General features: G+C 46.4%; 1 protein-coding gene across 1 annotated transcript in view; it reads left to right on the plus strand.

The window, feature by feature from the left end:
- Nucleotides 1-22,756, plus strand: part of LOC149435319 (uncharacterized) — a 130,282-nt gene that overhangs the window by 24,950 nt on the left and 82,576 nt on the right. Inside the window, 4 exon segments of the mRNA XM_089662797.1 lie at nt 3,744-3,995; nt 10,899-11,299; nt 12,954-13,029; nt 16,225-16,476. Coding sequence (XP_089518923.1) covers nt 3,744-3,995; nt 10,899-11,299; nt 12,954-13,029; nt 16,225-16,476 — 981 coding nt within the window.

The following is a 22,756-nucleotide window of genomic DNA, read 5'->3' on the forward strand; positions in this document are numbered from 1 at the left end:
CCAATCCCCACCTCCAGTCCTAGCAGTGTCCTCCACGCTCCGTGTCCTTATATCCATACATGATATAGTAGAAGATCCGGGAGACACGTATGTACAATGTCCTCCACGCTCCGTGTCCTTATATCCATACATGATATAGTAGAAGATCCGGGAGACACGTATGTACAATGTCCTCCACGCTCCGTGTCCTTATATCCATACATGATATAGTAGAAGATCCGGGAGACACGTATGTACAATGTCCTCTGCTTACTGCCCCATCCTCACCATTCCCTGTGGATTCTGATCTGCACCCCTCAGCCCCCCTGAAGTTGCTGTGACCTGACCTGTTCTGGTCCTTCTGCTCGGTGGTCTCCATGTGTTAGATCTGACCATCGATGGTCGTGTGACAGACCCCCAATACAGTCTTGCCTATGTTCCCATAGCACACGTTCCTGGAAACAGGACTCATCAGTAGGGGGAGCTGCAGCCACTACCAGCTGGATTCTGGAGACATGACAGGTGAAGGCACAAATGTCTCCGGCCCACCAAGGATCTCCAATGTCCTCCAAAAGGCTTTTATTGCAGAAAGGTCACATCACAAAAAAACGAGGGAGACGTTTCAGAGCCGAGCAGGAACCCCTTCATCACAGGCTCCGAAACACTGAACTCCTGTTGGGATTCCCCCTGAGATCATCACAGAAGACAAGGGGGCGCTCTTTACGTCTGGAGGAAAAGAAATGTCATTTCCAAACACGGAAAGGTTTCTTCACAGTAAGAGCTGTGAGAATGTGGAATAGACTCCCTCCAGAGTTGGTTGTGGCCAGCTCAGTGGATTGCTGGAGGAAAGTCCTGGATTCTTTCTTGGATACACAGAATATAACTGGATAGAACATTCATAGGGAAAGGTGATCCCGGGAATATCCGATTGCCTCTCGGGGGGTCAGGAAGGAATGTTTCCCCTGCAGGAGGAGATTGGATCATGCTTTGCTGGGTTTCTGCCTTCCTCTGGATCTACTGCGGTGGAGGATTATAACTTTTTTTTTAATGGTTGAACTGGATGGACTTTTGTCTTTTCTCAGCCAGACTAACTATGTGACTATGGAACTATGGAACTACAGTCAGGTCCATAAATATTGGGACATGGACACAATTCTAACATTTTTGGCTCTATACACCACAATGGATTTGAAATGAAATGAACAAGATGTGCTTTAACTGCAGACTGTCAGCTTTAATTTGAGGGTATTTACATCCAAATCAGGTGAACGGTGTAGTTATTACAACAGTTTGCATATGTGCCTCCCACTTGTTAAAGGACCAAAAGTAATGGGACAGAATAATAATCATAAATCAAACTTTCACTTTTTAATACTTGGTTGCAAATCCTTTGCAGTCAATGACAGCCTGAAGTGTGGAACGCATAGACATCAGCAGACGCTGGGTTTCATCCCTGGTGATGCTCTGCCAGGCCTTTACTACAACTGTCTTCAGTTCCTGCTTGTTCTTGGGCCATTTTCCCTTCAGTTTTGTCTTCAGCAAGTGAAATGCTCCATCGGATTCAGGTCAGGTGATTGGCCATTGCAGAACATTCCACTTCTTTGGTGGCTTTTGCAGTCTGCTTTGGGTCATTGTCCATCTGCACTGTGAAGCGTCCAATGAGTTGTGAAGCATTTGGCTGAATATGAGCCGATAATATTCCCGAAACACTTCACAATTCATCCGGCTGCTTCTGTCAGCAGTCACATCATCAATAAATACAAGAGAAGCAGTTCCATTGGCAGCCATACATGCCCACGCCATGACACTACCACCACCATGATCACTGATGAGGTGGTATGCTGAGGACCATGAGCAGTTCCTTCTCCATCCTCTTCTCTTCCCATCACTCTGGTACAAGTTGATGTCGGTCTCCTCTCTCCATAGGATGTTGTTCCAGAACTGTGAAGGCTTTTTTACATGTCGTTTGGCAAACTCTAATCTGGCCTTCCTGTGTTTGAGGCTCACCAATGGTTTCCATCTTGTGGTGAACCCTCTGTATTCACTCTGGTGAAGTCTTCTCTTGATTGGTGACTTTGACACACATACACCTCCCTCCTGGAGAGTGTTCTTGATCTGGCCAACTGTTGTGAAGGGTGTTTTCTTCACCAGGGAAGGAATTCTTCACTCATCCACCACAGTTGTTTTCCGTGGTCTTCCGGGTCTTTTGGTGTTGCTGATCTCACCGGTGCGTTCCTTCTTTTTAAGAATGTTCCAAACAGTTGTTTTGGCCACGCCTAATGTTTTTGCTATCTCTCTGATGGGTTTGTTTTGTTTTTTCAGCCTAATGATGGCTTCACTGATAGTGACAGCTCTTTGGATCTCATCTTGAGAGTTGACAGCAACAGATTCCAAATGCAAATAGCACACTTGGAATGAACTCTGGACCTTTTATCTGCTCATTGTAATTGGGATAATGAGGGAATAACACACACCTGGCCATGGAACAGCTGAGAAGCCAATTGTCCCATTACTTTTGGTCCCTTAACAAGTGGGAGGCACCTATGCAAACTGTTGTCATTCCTACACCGTTCACCTGATTTGGATGTAAATACCCTCAAATTAAAGCTGACCGTCTGCAGTTAAAGCACATCTTGTTTGTTTCATTTCAAATCCATTGTGGTGTATAGAGGCAAAAATGTTAGAATTGTGTCCATGTCCCAATATTTATGGACCTGACTGTATGTGACTATGGAACTATGGGGCTATGTGACTATGTGACTATGGGGCTATGTGACTATGTGATGTGACCTTTCTGCAATCACAGCCTTTTGGAGGACATTTGGAGATCCTTGGTGGGCTCAGACCCCCAACACACACACTGACAAAGCACCAATCTGGGGACCTCGGAGGGGATTTCAGTGACCCCAGTTGGGGCTCTGACCCTCAGGCTGACCTCTGACCTGGATGGAGCCGTCTCTCCGCTGTAAGTTTGGTTTACTGAGATGGAGCCGATTCGTCAACATTGGAGGGTGGAACTTCTGCTGAGAGCAGGAAATTGACATTCTAATTGGTCATTATGGGCAAACCCTCCCCTTTGTGCTCACATTCCTTCACTCCAGTTGTCCGGATGAGGTTGTAAAGTGCTGTGTATGGGGGGGGGGGGGTCACATGACCAAGAATATCGATGTGATGTTAGTGGGGTGATTTAGTTCCATAGTTAGTCTGGCTGAGAAAAGACAAAAGTCCATCCAGTTCAACCATTAAAGAGAAGTTATAATCCTCCACCCACAGTGGATCCAGAGGAAGGCAAAACCCATCAAAGCACGATCCAATCTCCTCCTGCAGGGGAAATATTCCTTCCTGACCCCCCGAGAGGCAATCGGATATTCCCGGGATCAATAATCGGATATTCCCGGGATCAATAATCGGATATTCCCTGGATCAATAATCGGATATTCCCGGGATCACCTTTCCCTATAAATGTTATATCCAGTTATATTCTGTGTATCCAAGAAAGAATCCAGGACTTTCCTACAGCAATCCACTGAGCTGGCCACAACCAACTCTGGAGGGAGTCTATTCCACATTCTCAGCTCTTACTGTGAAGAAACCTTTCCGTGTTTGGAGATGAAATAGTTGTTGGAGGAGACCTGCGCACAGACACAATCCATCTCCTCCAGTCTCCAGGAAGATGTCTGCACACCTGTCTATAGGTAAGGATGGGGGAGGGGCATGCTGTGTATAGATTGGACCTTATCAATGGAAATGATTGTCTCTCTCAGTTCCAGTATCGGTTCCGGTCCTCTATATCTCGTGTCTCCGGGATGGCAGCGCTGAGATCTCCTGCAGTGTGGAGGCGGGGACTAAGCCGAATATCGCTCTATCTGTGATTGGACGATCCAAGGAGAATTATTCTGCTTCCGCCAATCACATTACAGCCGTTGTGGAGCCACCGGGACCCTGGAACATCACCTGTACTGTGAAGAACATGGTCAGCCAGGAGGAGGAGAGCACAGCCGAGGTCACCTGTCTAGGTGAGGGGGAGATCGGGGGATGGGCACACAGCGGGTGGGAGGGGCACAAATCAGATGAGTATGAAATATATACGAGATTTATAGGTTTACCTTCCGTGATTTATGTTTTAGTCCCGACCGATATAAAAAAAAAATTTACTTCATATCCACATGGAAGAAAAATATATTTTAAATCTATTTTAAAAATATTCTTAACAAATATATTGACTTATAGTTGAAATATTACAATTTTGGCCGTATTCAATATATATATACATACTGCATGTTGAAATGCATTTTTATTACAAAATATATTGAAAATATTTTAAAAAAAATACATTTCAAATATTCTGTGTTTTTAAAAATACAAATCTAAATTTTTGGAACGCATTTACAAATACATGTAAAAATATATGTTAAAATGACTATTTTATATGTAAAAAAAAATCTGAAGAATGTATTTAAAAAATATATATTTTTAAAAATATTTTTAAGAACGCATTTCAACATGCAGTGTGGTTTTTTTTTTTTTACATATAAAATAGTAATTTTTACATATATTTTTACACATATTTGTTAATGTGCTCCAAAAATGTAGATTTGTGTGTGTGTGTGTATATATATATATACAGCGAGGAACAGAAGTATTTGAACCCCCTGCGATTTTGCAAGTTCTCCCACTTCTCCATCATGGAGGGTCTGACATTCACATTGTATTGTATACATTCCCACTCTGAGGACAGAATTTTACAAAAATTCCATGCCTCCTCTGCATCATCCAGATGGTCATTGGGAACCTTAAGACGGGCCTGGACATGTGATGACTTGAGCAGGGGAACCTTCAGACGGGCCTGGACATGTGATGACTGGAGCAGGGGAACCTTCAGATGGGCCTGGATATGTGATGACTGGAGCAGGGGAACCTTCAGACGGGCCTGGACATGTGATGACTGGAGCAGGGGAACCTTCAGACGGGCCTGGACATGTGATGACTTGAGCAGGGGAACCTTCAGACGGGCCTGGACATGTGATGACTGGAGCAGGGGAACCTTCAGACGGGCCTGGACATGTGATGACTGGAGCAGGAGAACCTTCAGACGGGCCTGGACATGTGATGACTTGAGCAGGGGAACCTTCAGACGGGCCTGGACATGTGATGACTTGAGCAGGGGAACCTTCAGACGGGCCTGGACATGTGATGACTTGAGCAGGGGAACCTTCAGACGGGCCTGGACATGTGATGACTTGAGCAGGGGAACCTTCAGACTGCCTGGACATGTGATGACTTGAGCAGGGGAACCTTCAGACGGGCCTGGACATGTGATGACTTGAGCAGGGGAACCTTCAGACGGGCCTGGACATGTGATGACTTGAGCAGGGGAACCTTCAGACGGGCTTGGACATGTGATGACTGGAGCAGGGGAACCTTCAGACGGGCCTGGACATGTGATGACTGGAGCAGGAGAACCTTCAGACGGGCCTGGACATGTGATGACTTGAGCAGGGGAACCTTCAGACGGGCCTGGACATGTGATGACTGGAGCAGGGGAACCTTCCATGCAATGCATGATTGGAAACCATGACAGCGTAGTGTTCTACCGACAGGGACCTGTGAATCTGTGGTCCCAGCTCTCTTCATGTCATTGACCAGCTCCTCCCTTGTAGTTCTGGGCTGATTCCTCACCTTTCTTCTCATCAGTGATCCCCCACGAGGGGACATCTTGCATGGAGCCCCAGTCCGAGGGAGACTGACAGTCGTCTTTAGCCTCTTCCATTCTCTAACAATTGCTCCAACAGTTGATCTATTTTCACCAAGCTGCTTGGCAATTGCCCCGTAGCCCTTTCCAGCCTTGTGGAGGTCCACCATTTTGTCTCTGGTGTCTTTTGACAGCTCTTTGGTCTTGCCCATGGTAGTAGTTGGCGTCTGACTGACTGTGGGGTAGACAGGTGTCTTTAAAGAGCTCAGACAGGTGCTACTAAGTGATTTGAATGAGTGGAGTAGAGGAGGACTTTGTAAAGGTGCAGTAACAGGTCTTTGAGAGACAGAATTCTTGCTGCTTCTCAGGGGTTCAAATACTTCTGTTCAGCCGTGCGAGACAAATACATTCTTTACAAATCATACAATGTGATTTCCTAAATTCTGTCCTCAGAGTGGGAATCCCCTGCAATGTGATCTCCTGAATTCTGTCCTCAGAGTGGGAATCCCCTGCAATGTGATCTCCTGAATTCTGTCCTCAGAGTGGGAATCCCCTGCAATGTGAATGTCAGACCCTCCATGATGGAGAAGTGGGAGAACTTGCAGAATCACAGGGGGTTCAAATACTTCTGTTACACACACACACATATATATAAAAATAAATATACACACACATATATTAATTGAAAAAAAAAAAATATATATATATATTTGTGTGTGTGTGTGTGTATATATATATATATGTGTGTGTGTGTGTATATATATATATATGTGTGTGTATATATATATATACACACACACAAATCTACATTTTTGGAGTACATTAACAAATATGTGTAAAAATATATGTTAAAATGACTATTTTATATGTAAAAAAAAAACACACTGCATGTTGAAATGCGTTCTTAAAAATATTTTTAAAAATATATATTTTTTAAATATATTCTTCAGATTTTTTTACATATAAAATAGTCATTTTAACATATATTTTTACATATATTTGTAATTGTGTTCCAAAAATTTAGATTTGTATTTTTAAAGACATACAGTGTATTTGAAATGTATTTTTTGAAAAATATTTTTCATATATTCTGTAATAAAAATGCATTTTGAGGGCGCATGCATGGCCGGGAACCCTGATGGCCGCATCTTCCTGAGCTCCGCTCCTCTCCAGACCCTAGAGACTCACCCACGATGCATCGCTGCTCCACAGACGTCCCGGGGTGAGTCATATCAGCGGGTCACCCAGCTCACCAGACCCCAGCCTCCTCATGGGGAAGATCGGGCGCTGAAAGCCCCCTTCCCCGCTGCCACATGAGCCGCGGCCGCCACCGCTGTAGCGGTTCCTCCATAGGCCCCAATCCCCGGCCTCAATTTTGGCCGCGATCCCACGGCTGAGCTCCGGCGGACCCCCAGTGGCGGCCAGAGGTACTGCAGCAGCTGCAATGCAGCCAACCTCCTCACACCATCAGTGTCCCCAGATGAAGGAATCCGAGCCCCTGACCCCTGTAGGGGAGCAGTAGTGCGTTCTCCGCTGAGCTCTCCACCACCTGCTTCTGCCAATCCTCATGTGTCACCTACTCTCACGATATCTGTGCTGGAGGAAAAACTGCAGGTATTTTTACGCAATATTACCGCCACTATATCTGCTGAAGTGAGCACGTTGGCTTTGGATCTTCGGGGAGAAATAGCGCAGATTGGGGAACGTGCGGAGAATAAATTTGCTGAATTGGTGCAGTACGTCCATGTCTTAGAAGAAGATAATGCGTATCTGAAGCACACCATGTCCCAAATTCAGCTCCAACAAGAGGACCTGGAAAACAGGGAACGCCGGCAAAACGTCCGCATTCGTGGTATGTCTGAATCTACTGCCGATTCCCAACTCCGCCAACATCTGTTGTCCTTCACCGCAACCGCCCCCTTGGTCCCAGAAGCGCATGGACAGGGCCCACCGATCGCTGGGTCCCAGACCTGCTGACGGCACCAGACCACGTGATGTCATCGTCTGCTTTCATTTTTTTGAGAGCAAGGAAGCCTTGTTAGCCTCTGTACGCAACATCCCGTCCCTGGAATTTAAAGGGGACCGGCTTCAGCTCTTCTGTGATCTCTCTCCGATTACCCTGGCTACACGGCGAGCGCTGAAGCCACTCACCACTCATCTCCAGCACCACCATGTCCCTTATCACTGGGGTTTTCCCTTCAGGTTGGTCGTCTCCAAAGATAATTCCCAAGTTACTCTACATGATCTTTTTGAGGCGGACTCCTTCCTGAAGCAATTGGGACTACCTCCTCTACCTGAAGACAATTCCTCATTATCACCTTCTCCATCTCGTCCTTCCGCTACCCCCGACAAGATTTGGACACCAGTTCGTAGGGGCCGGAAGCGTCCTTCACGCACTCCGCAACGTCCTCGTCCTTCTCGTTCCAGCAACGTGCCTGCTTGATGCTTTTCTGTGGTGTTCCTCTGTGGGCACTTCAGGGATGTATCCTTACCCCCCCTTCCCTCCCCCACTTCCCCTCTCCCTCCCCCCCTTCCTTTTTTTCTGTGCTGGGTCCCCCATATGTCATACTTTTCTGGCCGGATTTGCCGACTGATATGTTCCGGTTGTCCTGTTGCCCCCAATCCCATCCAGACAATTGTCTGGACGACTTGGGTATTGATGTTTCTCCCAAGTCCATATCCTTATGGGTATCTATGTTTTTTATTGCAATGTTTTTGGTTTGTCTATTATTAGTTTTCTGTTTTGTCTCATCGATGGTATCTCCTTTATCTTTTCTGCTGGTACATATGTCATACTCATTGTTATTTTATGGTGGCTTTTGACCTCAAAAGGTCATTGCAGAAGAAGTTGGATGTTCCCAAAGTGCTGTATCAAAGCACATTAATAGGAAGTTATGTGGAAGGGAAAAGTGTGGAAGAAAAAGGTGCACAAGCAGCAGGGATGACCGCAGCCTGGAGAGGATTGTCAGGAAAAGGCCATTCAAAAGTGTTGGGGACTTTCACAAGGAGTGGACTGAGGCTGGAGTCAGTGTATCAAGAGCCACCACGCACAGACGGATCCTGGACATGGGCTTCAAGACCCCGAGTATGGAGGAAGAATGGAGAGGCACAAGGACCTCGAGTATGGAGGAAGAATGGAGAGGCCCAAGGACCCCGAGTATGGAGGAAGAATGGAGAGGCACAAGGACCCCGAGTATGGAGGAAGAATGGAGAGGCACAAGGACCTCGAGTATGGAGGAAGAATGGAGAGGCCCAAGGACCCCGAGTATGGAGGAAGAATGGAGAGGCCCAAGCACCCGGAGTATGGATTAAGAATGGAGAGGCCCAAGGACCCCGAGTATGGAGGAAGAATGGAGAGGCCCAAGGACCCCGAGTATGGAGGAAGAATGGAGAGGCCCAAGGACCCCGAGTATGGAGGAAGAATGGAGAGGCACAAGGACCCCGAGTATGGAGGAAGAATGGAGAGGCACAAGGACCCCGAGTATGGAGGAAGAATGGAGAGGCACAAGGACCCCGAGTATGGAGGAAGAATGGAGAGGCACACACTGCAAGATGCTTGAAGTCCAGTGTGAAGTTTCCACAGTCTGTGTTGATTTGGGGAGCCATGTCATCTGCTGGTGTTGGCCCACTGTGCTTCATTAAGTCCAGGGTCACCGCAGCCGTCTACCAGGAGATTTTGGAGCACTTCATGCTTCCTTCCACAGACCAGCTTTATGGGGATGCTGACTTCATTTTCCAGCAAGACTTGGCTCCGCCCACACTGCCAAAAGCACCAAAACCTGGTTCAGTGACCGTGGGATTATTGTGCTTGATTGGCCAGCAAACTCACCTGACCTGAACCCCATAGAGAATCTATGGGGCATTGCCAAGAGATGAGAGACATGAGACCGAACAATGCAGAAGAGCTGAAGGCCGCTATTGAAGCATCCTGGTCTTCCATAACACCTCAGCAGTGCCACAGGCTGATAGCTTCCATGCCACGCCGCATTGAGGCAGTAATTGCTGCAAAAGGGGCCCCAACCAAGTACTGAGTACATATGCAGCTTCTACTTCTCAGAGGTGCGATATTGTTCTATGTACAATCCGTGTTTTATTGATTGCATGGAATATTCTCATTTTCTGAGATTGTGGATTTGGGGTTTTCATGAGCTGTAAGCCATAATCATCACAATGATGACAAATCACGGCTGGAACTATCTTGCTTTGCATGGAATGAGTCTCATATATTAGTGTCACCTTTTAAGTTGCTGCACTGAAATCAATGAATGAATGAATGAATGAATGCACCAGATTCTCATTTTTCCAGTTTCAACTGTAAATCCCTTCCACTATATACTGCCCTATATACATCCCTTTGAGTTATATACACTGCCCTATATACATCCCTTCCACTCATATACACTGCCCTACCGCTATATACTACCCTATATACAACCTTTCCACTATATTCTGCCATATATACATCCCTTCCACTATATACTACCCTATATACAGCCCTTCCACTATATACTGCCCTATATACATCCCTTCCACTATATACTACCCTATATACATCCCTTCCACTCATATACTGCCGTATATATGTCCCATCCACTATATACTGCCCTACTGCTATATATTACCCTATATACATCCCTTCCACTATATACTGCCCTATATACATCCCTTCCAGTCATATACTACCCTATAAACATCCCTTCCACTATATATTGCCCTATATACATCCCTTCCAGTATATACTGCCCTATATACATCCCTTTGAGTTATATACACTGCCCTATATACATCCCTTCCACTATATACTACCCTATGTACATCCCTTCCACTATATACTACCCTATATACATCCTTTCCACTATAAACTACCCTATATACATCCCGTCCACTATATTCTGCCCTGTATACATCCCTTCCTCTATATACTGCCCTATATACATCCCTTCCAGTTGTATACACTGCCCTATATACATCCCTTCCACTATATACTGCCCTATATACATTCCATCCACTATATACTACCCTATATACATCCCTTCCACTATATACTGCCCTATATACATCCCTTCCACTATATACAGACCCTTGAAGTGGACATCTTGGACAGTGTTGGGTTTTTCATTCATTAGTCTCATGATATTCCAGATGGTTCTCCATCAATGTGTGTTCTATGAGGGGGGAGGGGAGCGTAGACTGTGACCTGACTGGGGTCTGTATTCTGTCTGTGCAGGAAGTGCCCCGGATGTTCAGGAGGAAATATTCACCCGGCCGGGATCTGACCTTCTCCTCCCCATCAGAATCCATCTCACCCTCAGCCATACAGATCGATCGATGTGTGACCAGTATGAGTGGAGATACAGAGACCCAACCGGACACAATGGCACCAGGATAGCTAGACACAGACAATGTACACTGAGACCAGATGTGACCGTGACCAATACGAGGGTATCGGAGAATGGAAGTCTGGTCATACATGATGTGACTCTGGAGAATGGCGGGATATACAGTTTGGATATAAGTAATCCTACAGGACTCCATATACAGACATATGAGTACACCGTCCATGTAGAAGGTAAGTCCCGTCCAATCCCCACCTCCAGTCCTAGCAGTGTCCTCCACGCTCCGTGTCCTTATATCCATACATGATATAGTAGAAGATCCGGGAGACACGTATGTACAATGTCCTCCACGCTCCGTGTCCTTATATCCATACATGATATAGTAGAAGATCCGGGAGACACGTATGTACAATGTCCTCCACGCTCCGTGTCCTTATATCCATACATGATATAGTAGAAGATCCGGGAGACACGTATGTACAATGTCCTCCACGCTCCGTGTCTTTATATCCATACATGATATTGTAGAATTCTGGGAGACACGTATGTACAATGTCCTCCACGCTCCGTGTCCTTATATCCATACATGATATAGTAGAAGATCCGGGAGACACGTATGTACAATGTCCTCCACGCTCCGTGTCTTTATATCCATACATGATATAGTGGAAGATCCGGGAGACACGTATGTACAATGTCCTCCACGCTCCGTGTCCTTATATCCATACATGATATAGTAGAAGATCCGGGAGACACGTATGTACAATGTCCTCCACGCTCCGTGTCCTTATATCCATACATGATAGAGTAGAAGATCCGGGAGACACGTATGTACAATGTCCTCCACGCTCCGTGTCCTTATATCCATACATGATATAGTAGAAGATCCGGGAGACACGTATGTACAATGTCCTCCACGCTCCGTGTCTTTATATCCATACATGATAGAGTAGAAGATCCGGGAGACACGTATGTACAGTGTCCTCCACGCTCCGTGTCTTTATATCCATACATGATAGAGTAGAAGATCCGGGAGACACGTATGTACAGTGTCCTCCACGCTCCGTGTCCTTATATCCATACATGATATAGTAGAAGATCCGGGAGACACGTATGTACAGTGTCCTCCACGCTCCGTGTCCTTATATCCATACATGATATAGTAGAAGATCCGGGAGACACGTATGTACAATGTCCTCCACGCTCCGTGTCTTTATATCCATACATGATATAGTAGAAGATCCGGGAGACACGTATGTACAATGTCCTCCACGCTCCGTGTCTTTATATCCATACATGATATAGTAGAAGATCCGGGAGACACGTATGTACAATGTCCTCCACGCTCCGTGTCTTTATATCCATACATTATATAGTAGAAGATCCGGGAGACACGTATGTACAATGTCCTCCACGCTCCGTGTCTTTATATCCATACATGATATAGTAGAAGATCCGGGAGACACGTATGTACAATGTCCTCCACGCTCCGTGTCTTTATATCCATACATGATATAGTAGTAGATCCGGGAGACACGTATGTACAATGTCCTCCACGCTCCGTGTCTTTATATCCATACATGATATAGTAGAAGATCCGGGAGACACGTATGTACAATGTCCTCCACGCTCTGTGTCTTTATATCCATACATGATATAGTAGAAGATCCGGGAGACACGTATGTACAATGTCCTCCACGCTCCGTGTCTTTATATGCATACATGATATAGTAGAAGATCTGGGAGACACGTATGTACAATGTCCTCTGCTTACTGCCCCATCCTCACCATTCCCTGTGGATTCAGATCTTCAGTCCTCAGCCCCCCTGAAGTTGCTGTGACCTGACCTGTGCTGGTCCTTCTGCTCGGTGGTCTCCATGTGTTAGATCTGACCATCGATGGTCGTGTGACAGACCCCCAATACAGTCTTGCCTATGTTCCCATAGCACACGTTCCTGGAAACAGGACTCATCAGTAGGGGGAGCTGCAGCCACTACCAGCTGGATTCTGGAGACATGACAGGTGAAGGCACAAATGTCTCCGGCCCACCAAGGATCTCCAATGTCCTCCAAAAGGCTTTTATTGCAGAAAGGTCACATCACAAAAGAACGAGGGAGACGTTTCAGAGCCGAGCAGGAACCCCTTCATCACAGGCTCCGAAACACTGAACTCCTGTTGGGATTCCCCCTGAGATCATCACAGAGGACAAGGGGGCGCGCTTTACGTCTGGAGGAAAAGAAATGTCATTTCCAAACACGGAAAGGTTTCTTCACAGTAAGAGCTGTGAGAATGTGGAATAGACTCCCTCCAGAGTTGGTTGTGGCCAGCTCAGTGGATTGCTGGAGGAAAGTCCTGGATTCTTTCTTGGATACACAGAATATAACTGGATAGAACATTCATAGGGAAAGGTGATCCCGGGAATATCCGATTATTGATCCAGGGAATATCCGATTGCCTCTCGGGGGGTCAGGAAGGAATGTTTCCCCTGCAGGAGGAGATTGGATCGTGCTTTGCTGGGTTTCTGCCTTCCTCTGGATCTACTGCGGTGGAGGATTATAACTTTTTTTTTAATGGTTGAACTGGATGGACTTTTGTCTTTTCTCAGCCAGACTAACTATGTGACTATGGAACTATGGAACTACAGTCAGGTCCATAAATATTGGGACATGGACACAATTCTAACATTTTTGGCTCTATACACCACAATGGATTTGAAATGAAATGAACAAGATGTGCTTTAACTGCAGACTGTCAGCTTTAATTTGAGGGCATTTACATCCAAATCAGGTGAACGGTGTAGGAATTACAACAGTTTGCATATGTGCCTCCCACTTGTTAAAGGACCAAAAGTAATGGGACAGAATAATAATCATAAATCAAACTTTCACTTTTTAATACTTGGTTGCAAATCCTTTGCAGTCAATGACAGCCTGAAGTGTGGAACGCATAGACATCAGCAGACGCTGGGTTTCATCCCTGGTGATGCTCTGCCAGGCCTTTACTACAACTGTCTTCAGTTCCTGCTTGTTCTTGGGCCATTTTCCCTTCAGTTTTGTCTTCAGCAAGTGAAATGCTCCATCGGATTCAGGTCAGGTGATTGGCCATTGCAGAACATTCCACTTCTTTGGTGTCTTTTGCAGTCTGCTTTGGGTCATTGTCCATCTGCACTGTGAAGCGTCCAATGAGTTGTGAAGCATTTGGCTGAATATGAGCCGATAATATTCCCGAAACACTTCACAATTCATCCGGCTGCTTCTGTCAGCCGTCACATCATCAATAAATACAAGAGAAGCAGTTCCATTGGCAGCCATACATGCCCACGCCATGACACTACCACCACCATGATCACTGATGAGGTGGTATGCTGAGGACCATGAGCAGTTCCTTCTCCATCCTCTTCTCTTCCCATCACTCTGGTACAAGTTGATGTCGGTCTCCTCTCTCCATAGGATGTTGTTCCAGAACTGTGAAGGCTTTTTTACATGTCGTTTGGCAAACTCTAATCTGGCCTTCCTGTTTTTGAGGCTCACCAATGGTTTCCATCTTGTGGTGAACCCTCTGTAGTCACTCTGGTGAAGTCTTCTCTTGATTGGTGACTTTGACACACATACACCTACCTCCTGGAGAGTGTTCTTGATCCGGCCAACTGTTGTGAAGGGTGTTTTCTTCACCAGGGAAGGAATTCTTCACTCATCCACCACAGTTGTTTTCCGTGGTCTTCCGGGTCTTTTGGTGTTGCTGATCTCACCGGTGCGTTCCTTCTTTTTAAGAATGTTCCAAACAGTTGTTTTGGCCACGCCTAATGTTTTTGCTATCTCTCTGATGGGTTTGTTTTGTTTTTTCAGCCTAATGATGGCTTCACTGATAGTGACAGCTCTTTGGATCTCATCTTGAGAGTTGACAGCAACAGATTCCAAATGCAAATAGCACACTTGAAATGAACTCTGGACCTTTTATCTGCTCATTGTAATTGGGATAATGAGGGAATAACACACACCTGGCCATGGAACAGCTGAGAAGCCAATTGTCCCATTACTTTTGGTCCCTTATCAAGTGGGAGGCACATTTGCAAACTGTTGTAATTCCTACACCGTTCACCTGATTTGGATGTAAATACCCTCAAATTAAAGCTGACCGTCTGCAGTTAAAGCACATCTTGTTCGTTTCATTTCAAATCCATTGTGGTGTATAGAGGCAAAAATGTTAGAATTGTGTCCATGTCCCAATATTTATGGACCTGACTGTATGTGACTATGTGACTATGGAACTATGTGACTATGTGATGTGACCTTTCTGCAATCACAGCCTTTTGGAGGACATTTGGAGATCCTTGGTGGGCTCAGACCCCCAACACACACACTGACAAAGCACCAATCTGGGGACCTCGGAGGGGATTTCAGTGACCCCAGTTGGGGCTCTGACCCTCAGGCTGACCTCTGACCTGGATGGAGCCGTCTCTCCGCTGTAAGTTTGGTTTACTGAGATGGAGCCGATTCGTCAACATTGGAGGGTGGAACTTCTGCTGAGAGCAGGAAATTGACATTCTAATTGGTCATTATGGGCAAACCCTCCCCTTTGTGCTCACATTCCTTCACTCCAGTTGTCCGGATGAGGTTGTAAAGTGCTGTGTATGGGGGGGGGGGTCACATGACCAAGAATATCGATGTGATGTTAGTGGGGCGATTTAGTTCCATAGTTAGTCTGGCTGAGAAAAGATAAAATTCCATCCAGTTCAACCATTAAAGAGAAGTTATAATCCTCCACCCACAGTGGATCCAGAGGAAGGCAAAACCCATCAAAGCACGATCCAATCTCCTCCTGCAGGGGAAATATTCCTTCCTGACCCCCCGAGAGGCAATCGGATATTCCCGGGATCAATAATCAGATATTCCCGGGATCACCTTTCCCTATAAATGTTATATCCAGTTATATTCTGTGTATCCAAGAAAGAATCCAGGACTTTCCTCCAGCAATCCACTGAGCTGGCCACACCCAACTCTGGAGGGAGTCTATTCCACATTCACACAGCTCTTACTGTGAAGAAACCTTTCCGTGTTTGGAGATGAAATAGTTGTTGGAGGAGACCTGCGCACAGACACAATCCGTCTCCTCCAGTCTCCAGGAAGATGTCTGCACACCTGTCTATAGGTAAGGATGGGGGAGGGGCATGCTGTGTATAGATTGGACCTTATCAATGGAAATGATTGTCTCTCTCAGTTCCAGTATCGGTTCCGATCCTCTATATCTCGTGTCTCCGGGATGGCAGCGCTGAGATCTCCTGCAGTGTGGAGGCGGGGACTAAGCCGAATATCGCTCTATCTGTGATTGGACGATCCAAGGAGAATTATTCTGCTTCCGCCAATCACATTACAGCCGTTGTGGAGCCACCGGGACCCTGGAACATCACCTGTACTGTGAAGAACATGGTCAGCCAGGAGGAGGAGAGCACAGCCGAGGTCACCTGTCTAGGTGAGGGGGAGATCGGGGGATGGGCACACAGCGGGTGGGAGGGGCAAAAATCAGATGAGTATGAAATATATACGGGATTTATAGGTTTACCTTCCGTGATTTACGTTTTAGTCCCGACCGATATAAAAAAAAAATTACTTCATATCCACATGGAAGAAAAATATATTTTAAATCTATTTTAAAAATATTCTTAACAAATATATTGACTTATAGTTGAAATATTACAATTTTGGCCGTATTCAATATATATATACATACTGCATGTTGAAATGCATTTTTATTACAAAATATATTGAAAATATTTTTAAAAAAATACATTTCAAATATTCTGTGTTTTTAAAAATACAAATCTAAATTTTTGGAACGCATTTACAAATACATGTAAAAATATATGTTAAAATGGCTATTTTATATGTAAAAAAAAATCTGAAGAATGTATTTAAAAAATATATATTTTTAAAAATATTTTTAAGAACGCATTGCAACATGCAGTGTGTTTTTTTTTTTTTTACATATAAAATAGTAATTTTTACATATATTTTTACACATATTTGTTAATGTGCTCCAAAAATGTACATTTGTGTGTGTGTGTGTGTAAATATATATACAGCGAGGAACAGAAGTATTTGAACCCCCTGCGATTTTGCAAGTTCTCCCACTTCTCCATCATGGAGGGTCTGACATTCACATTGTATTGTATACATTCCCACTCTGAGGACAGAATTTTACAAAAATTCCATGCCTCCTCTGCATCATCCAGATGGTCATTGGGAACCTTCAGACGGGCCTGGACATGTGATGACTGGAGCAGGGGAACCTTCAGACGGGCCTGGACATGTGATGACTTGAGCAGGGGAACCTTCAGATGGGCCTGGACATGTGATGACTTGAGCAGGGGAACCTTCAGACGGGCCTGGACATGTGATGACTTGAGCAGGGGAACCTTCAGACGGGCCTGGACATGTGATGACTGGAGCAGGGGAACCTTCAGACGGGCCTGGACATGTGATGACTGGAGCAGGGGAACCTTCAGACGGGCCTGGACATGTGATGACTTGAGCAGGAGAACCTTCAGACGGGCCTGGACATGTGATGACTTGAGCAGGGGAACCTTCAGACGGGCCTGGACATGTGATGACTGGAGCAGGGGAACCTTCAGACGGGCCTGGACATGTGATGACTGGAGCAGGGGAACCTTCCATGCAATGCATGATTGGAAACCATGACAGCGTAGTGTTCTACCGACAGGGACCTGTGAATCTGTGGTCCCAGCTCTCTTCATGTCATTGAGCAGCTCCTCCCTTGTAGTTCTGGGCTGATTCCTCACCTTTCTTCTCATCAGTGATACCCCACGAGGTGACATCTTGCATGGAGCCCCAGTCCGAGGGAGACTGACAGTCGTCTTTAGCCTCTTCCATTTTCTAACAATTGCTCCAACAGTTGATCTATTTTTACCAAGCTGCTTGGCAATTGCCCCGTAGCCCTTTCCAGCCTTGTGGAGGTCCACCATTTTGTCTCTGGTGTCTTTTGACAGCTCTTTGGTCTTGCCCATGGTAGTAGTTGGCGTCTGACTGACTGTGGGGTAGACAGGTGTCTTTAAAGAGCTCAGACAGGTGCTACTAAGTGAGATGAATGAGTGGAGTAGAGGGGGACTTTGTATAGGCGCAGTAACAGGTCTTTGAGAGACAGAATTCTTGCTGCTTCTCAGGGGTTCAAATACTTCTGTTCAGCCGTACGAGACAAATACATTCTTTACAAATCATACAATGTGATTTCCTGAATTCTGTCCTCAGAGTGGGAATCCCCTGCAATGTGATCTCCTGAATTCTGTCCTCAGAGTGGGAATCCCCTGCAATGTGATCTCCTGAATTCTGTCCTCAGAGTGGGAATCCCCTGCAATATGAATGTCAGACCCTCCATGATGGAGAAGTGGGAGAACTTGCAGAATCACAGGGGGTTCAAATACTTCTGTTACACACACACACATATATAAAAATAAATATACACACACATATATTAATTGAAAAAAAAAAATATATATATATATGTGTGTGTGTGTGTATATATATATGTGTGTGTGTGTATATATATATATATATATATGTGTGTGTATATATATATGTGTGTGTGTATATATATATATGTGTGTGTGTGTATATATATATATGTGTGTGTGTGTGTATATATATACAGTTGCAAGAAAAAGTATGTGAACCCCTTGGGATTACGTGGAGTTTTGCATGAATTGGGCATAAAATGTGCTCTGAACGTCATCTAAGTCACAACAATAGAAGAACACAGTCTGCTGAACATAATACTACACAAACATTAGATGTTGCCATGGTTTAAGTGCACGTAACATGTAAACATTCACAGTGCAGGGAGGAAAAAGTATGTGAACCTTTGGACTTAATAACTGGTTGACCCTCCTTTGGCAGCAATAACCTCAACCAAACATTTCCTGTAGTTGCAGATCAGACCTGCACAACGATCTGGAGTCATTTTGGACCACTCCTCTTCACAAAACTGTTTCAGTGTAGCAATATTCTTGGGATGTCTGGTGTGAATCGCTCTCTTAAGGTCATGCCACAGCATTTCAATGGGGTTGAGGTCAGGACTCTGACTGGGCCACTCCAGAAGGCGTATTCTGTGCTGTTGCAGCCATTGTTTTGTTGAATGACTTGTATGCTTTGGGTCATTGTCCTGTTGCATCACCCATCCTCTGCGGAGCTTCAGTTGGCGGACAGATGGTCGTACGTTTTCCTGCAAAATGTCTTGATAAACTCTGGAATTCATTTTCCCATCAATGACAACAATCCGTCCAGGCCCTGAGGCAGCAAAGCAGCCCCAAACCATGATGTTCCCTCCGCCATGTTTTACAGTGGGGATGAGGTTTTGATGTTGGTGTGCTGGGCCTTTTTTTTCTCCACACATAGTGTTGTGTGTTCTTCCCAAACAACTCAATCTTGGTTTCATCTGTCCACAGTATATTCTGCCAGTAGTGCTGTGGAACATCCAGGTGCTCTTTTGCAAACTTCAAACGTGCTGCAATATTCTTTTTGGACAGCAATGGCTTCCTCCGTGGTGTCCTCCCATGTACTCCATTCTTGTTTAATGTTTTCCTGATTGTAGATGTGTCAACAAAAATGTTAGCATGTGCCAGAGATTTCTGTAGGTCTTTAGCTGACACTCTGGGATTCTGCGCTGTGCTCTTGCAGTCATTTTTACAGGACGACCACGCCTAGGGAGAGTAGCAACAGTGCTAAACTTTCTCCATTTGTAGACAGTCTGTCTTACCGTGGACACATGAACATCAAGGCTTTTGGAGATACTTTTGTAACCCTTTCCAGCTTCATGCAAGTCAACAATTCTTGATCGTAGGTCTTCTGAGAGCTCTTTTCTGCAAGGCATTGTTCACATCAGACAGTGCTTCTTGGAACCAGTAAACCCAAAACAGGTGTGCATTTTTTAAGGGCAGGACAGCTGTCAGCAACACATCCAATATCTTCACTAGAGATGAGCGAAGAAATGAAAAATTCGATTCGACTGATTCGGCGAATTCGTGGACAATATTCGATTCGAGTCGAATAAATTCGCTGTGAATTTAACTTAAAAAAGGGTGTTTCTAGGCTTCAGAGAGACTTAATATTAGTGCAGAACACTGTACCTTTAATGTAAATGCCCTTGGAGTCTGCTGGGGAAGAGAAATAATACTGTCAGTCAGTATGACATGCAGATGAGTGCCGTCGATCTTAGAATCACTGCACACTTCACTCCTTTGGCCAGTCACGGGGCCAAAACCAGTGTTTGGAGCCACAGTGTGGCGGTGGAGGCAGCAGCAATGGGAGGCCATACAGCAACCTATGACAAAATGGAAACCAGCAGGAGCGTGAGGAGACCTGAAAGTGGCACATGGCAGAGTGGGAGCAATGGGAGGCGGTACAGGGACCCAGGTCACACTGTGGGCCCAGCAGCAGCGTGACCAGGCGGTACGGGGGCCCATGGCCGATATGGGGCTTGGTGGCACCTATGGAAGGCCTGTAATCTGCCAGCAACCTATGACAAAATGGACAACCGCAGGAGTGTGAGGAGATTTCAAAGTGGCACATGGCAGAGTGGAAGCAATGGGAGGCCGTACAGGGACCCAGGTCACACTGTGGGACCAGCATCAGCGTGAACAGGCGGTACGGGGGCCCATGGCCGATTTGACCTCATTCATCCCATAGTCCTGCCGACTCACGAATAGCGTGGCCTCCTCAAAGGGCCTGAGCAAGCGCAGGTGTCACACATGAGCTGACAATGGCTGACATCTAAGTTACACAGGGAGTACCTTTATCCGCTTTTAACATCAGGAAATCTGTGATGGCCTTTAGCTGTTCGTAAAGGCGGTCTAACATATGTAGTGTTGAATTACACCTTGTTGCAACGTCACAGCATGAGGAGTCGGTACGGGGGCCCATGGCAGATTACATGTCTGGCAGCAGCAATGGGAGGCCCGTAATCTGCCAGCACCCTATGTCAAAAAATTAAACACACCAGCAGTGTGAAGAGACCTGAAAGTGGCACATGGCAGCAGAGTGTGGCGATGGAGACAGCAGCAATGGGAGGCCGTACAGGGACCCATGAGAGACTCTGGACTTGGCAGCAGCATGAGGAGGCGGTATATAGGGGCCCATGGCAGATTAGGGGCCTGGCAGCAGCTATGTGAGGCCCGTAATCTGCCTGCACCCTATGTCAAAAAATTAAACACACCAGCAGTGTGAAGAGACCTGAAAGTGGCACATGGCAGAGTGTGGCGATGGAGACAGCAGCAATGGGAGGCCGTACAGGGACCCATGACAGACTCTAGACTTGGCAGCAGCATGAGGAGGCGGTATATAGGGGCCCATGGCAGATTAGGGGCCTGGCAGCAGCTATGTGAGGCCCGTAATCTGCCTGCACCCTATGTCAAAAAATTTAACACACCAGCAGTGTGAAGAGACCTGAAAGTGGCACATGGCAGCAGAGTGTGGCGATGGAGACAGCAGCAATGGGAGGCCGTACAGGGACCCATGAGAGACTCTGGACTTGGCAGCAGCATGAGGAGGCGGTATATAGGGGCCCATGGCAGATTAGGGGCCTGGCAGCAGCTATGTGAGGCCCGTAATCTGCCTGCACCCTATGTCAAAAAATTAAACACACCAGCAGTGTGAAGAGACCTGAAAGTGGCACATGGCAGCAGAGTGTGGCGATGGAGACAGCAGCAATGGGAGGCCGTACAGGGACCCATGAGAGACTCTAGACTTGGCAGCAGCATGAGGAGGCGGTATATAGGGGCCCATGGCAGATTAGGGGCCTGGCAGCAGCTATGTGAGGCCCGTAATCTGCCTGCACCCTATGTCAAAAAATTTAACACACCAGCAGTGTGAAGAGACCTGAAAGTGGCACATGGCAGCAGAGTGTGGCGATGGAGACAGCAGCAATGGGAGGCCGTACAGGGACCCATGACAGACTCTAGACTTGGCAGCAGCATGAGGAGGCGGTATATAGGGGCCCATGGCAGATTAGGGGCCTGGCAGCAGCTATGTGAGGCCCGTAATCTGCCTGCACCCTATGTCAAAAAATTTAACACACCAGCAGTGTGAAGAGACCTGAAAGTGGCACATGGCAGCAGAGTGTGGCGATGGAGACAGCAGCAATGGGAGGCCGTACAGGGACCCATGAGAGACTCTGGACTTGGCAGCAGCATGAGGAGGCGGTATATAGGGGCCCATGGCAGATTAGGGGCCTGGCAGCAGCTATGTGAGGCCCGTAATCTGCCTGCACCCTATGTCAAAAAATTAAACACACCAGCAGTGTGAAGAGACCTGAAAGTGGCACATGGCAGCAGAGTGTGGCGATGGAGACAGCAGCAATGGGAGGCCGTACAGGGACCCATGAGAGACTCTAGACTTGGCAGCAGCATGAGGAGGCGGTATATAGGGGCCCATGGCAGATTAGGGGCCTGGCAGCAGCTATGTGAGGCCCGTAATCTGCCTGCACCCTATGTCAAAAAATTTAACACACCAGCAGTGTGAAGAGACCTGAAAGTGGCACATGGCAGCAGAGTGTGGCGATGGAGACAGCAGCAATGGGAGGCCGTACAGGGACCCATGAGAGACTCTGGACTTGGCAGCAGCATGAGGAGGCGGTATATAGGGGCCCATGGCAGATTAGGGGCCTGGCAGCAGCTATGTGAGGCCCGTAATCTGCCTGCACCCTATGTCAAAAAATTAAACACACCAGCAGTGTGAAGAGACCT

This window comes from Staurois parvus, unplaced genomic scaffold, assembly GCF_062004578.1.
Source record: "Staurois parvus isolate SC_StPar_1 unplaced genomic scaffold, SC_StPar_1.0 ptg001544l, whole genome shotgun sequence".
Lineage (NCBI taxonomy): Eukaryota > Metazoa > Chordata > Amphibia > Anura > Ranidae > Staurois > Staurois parvus.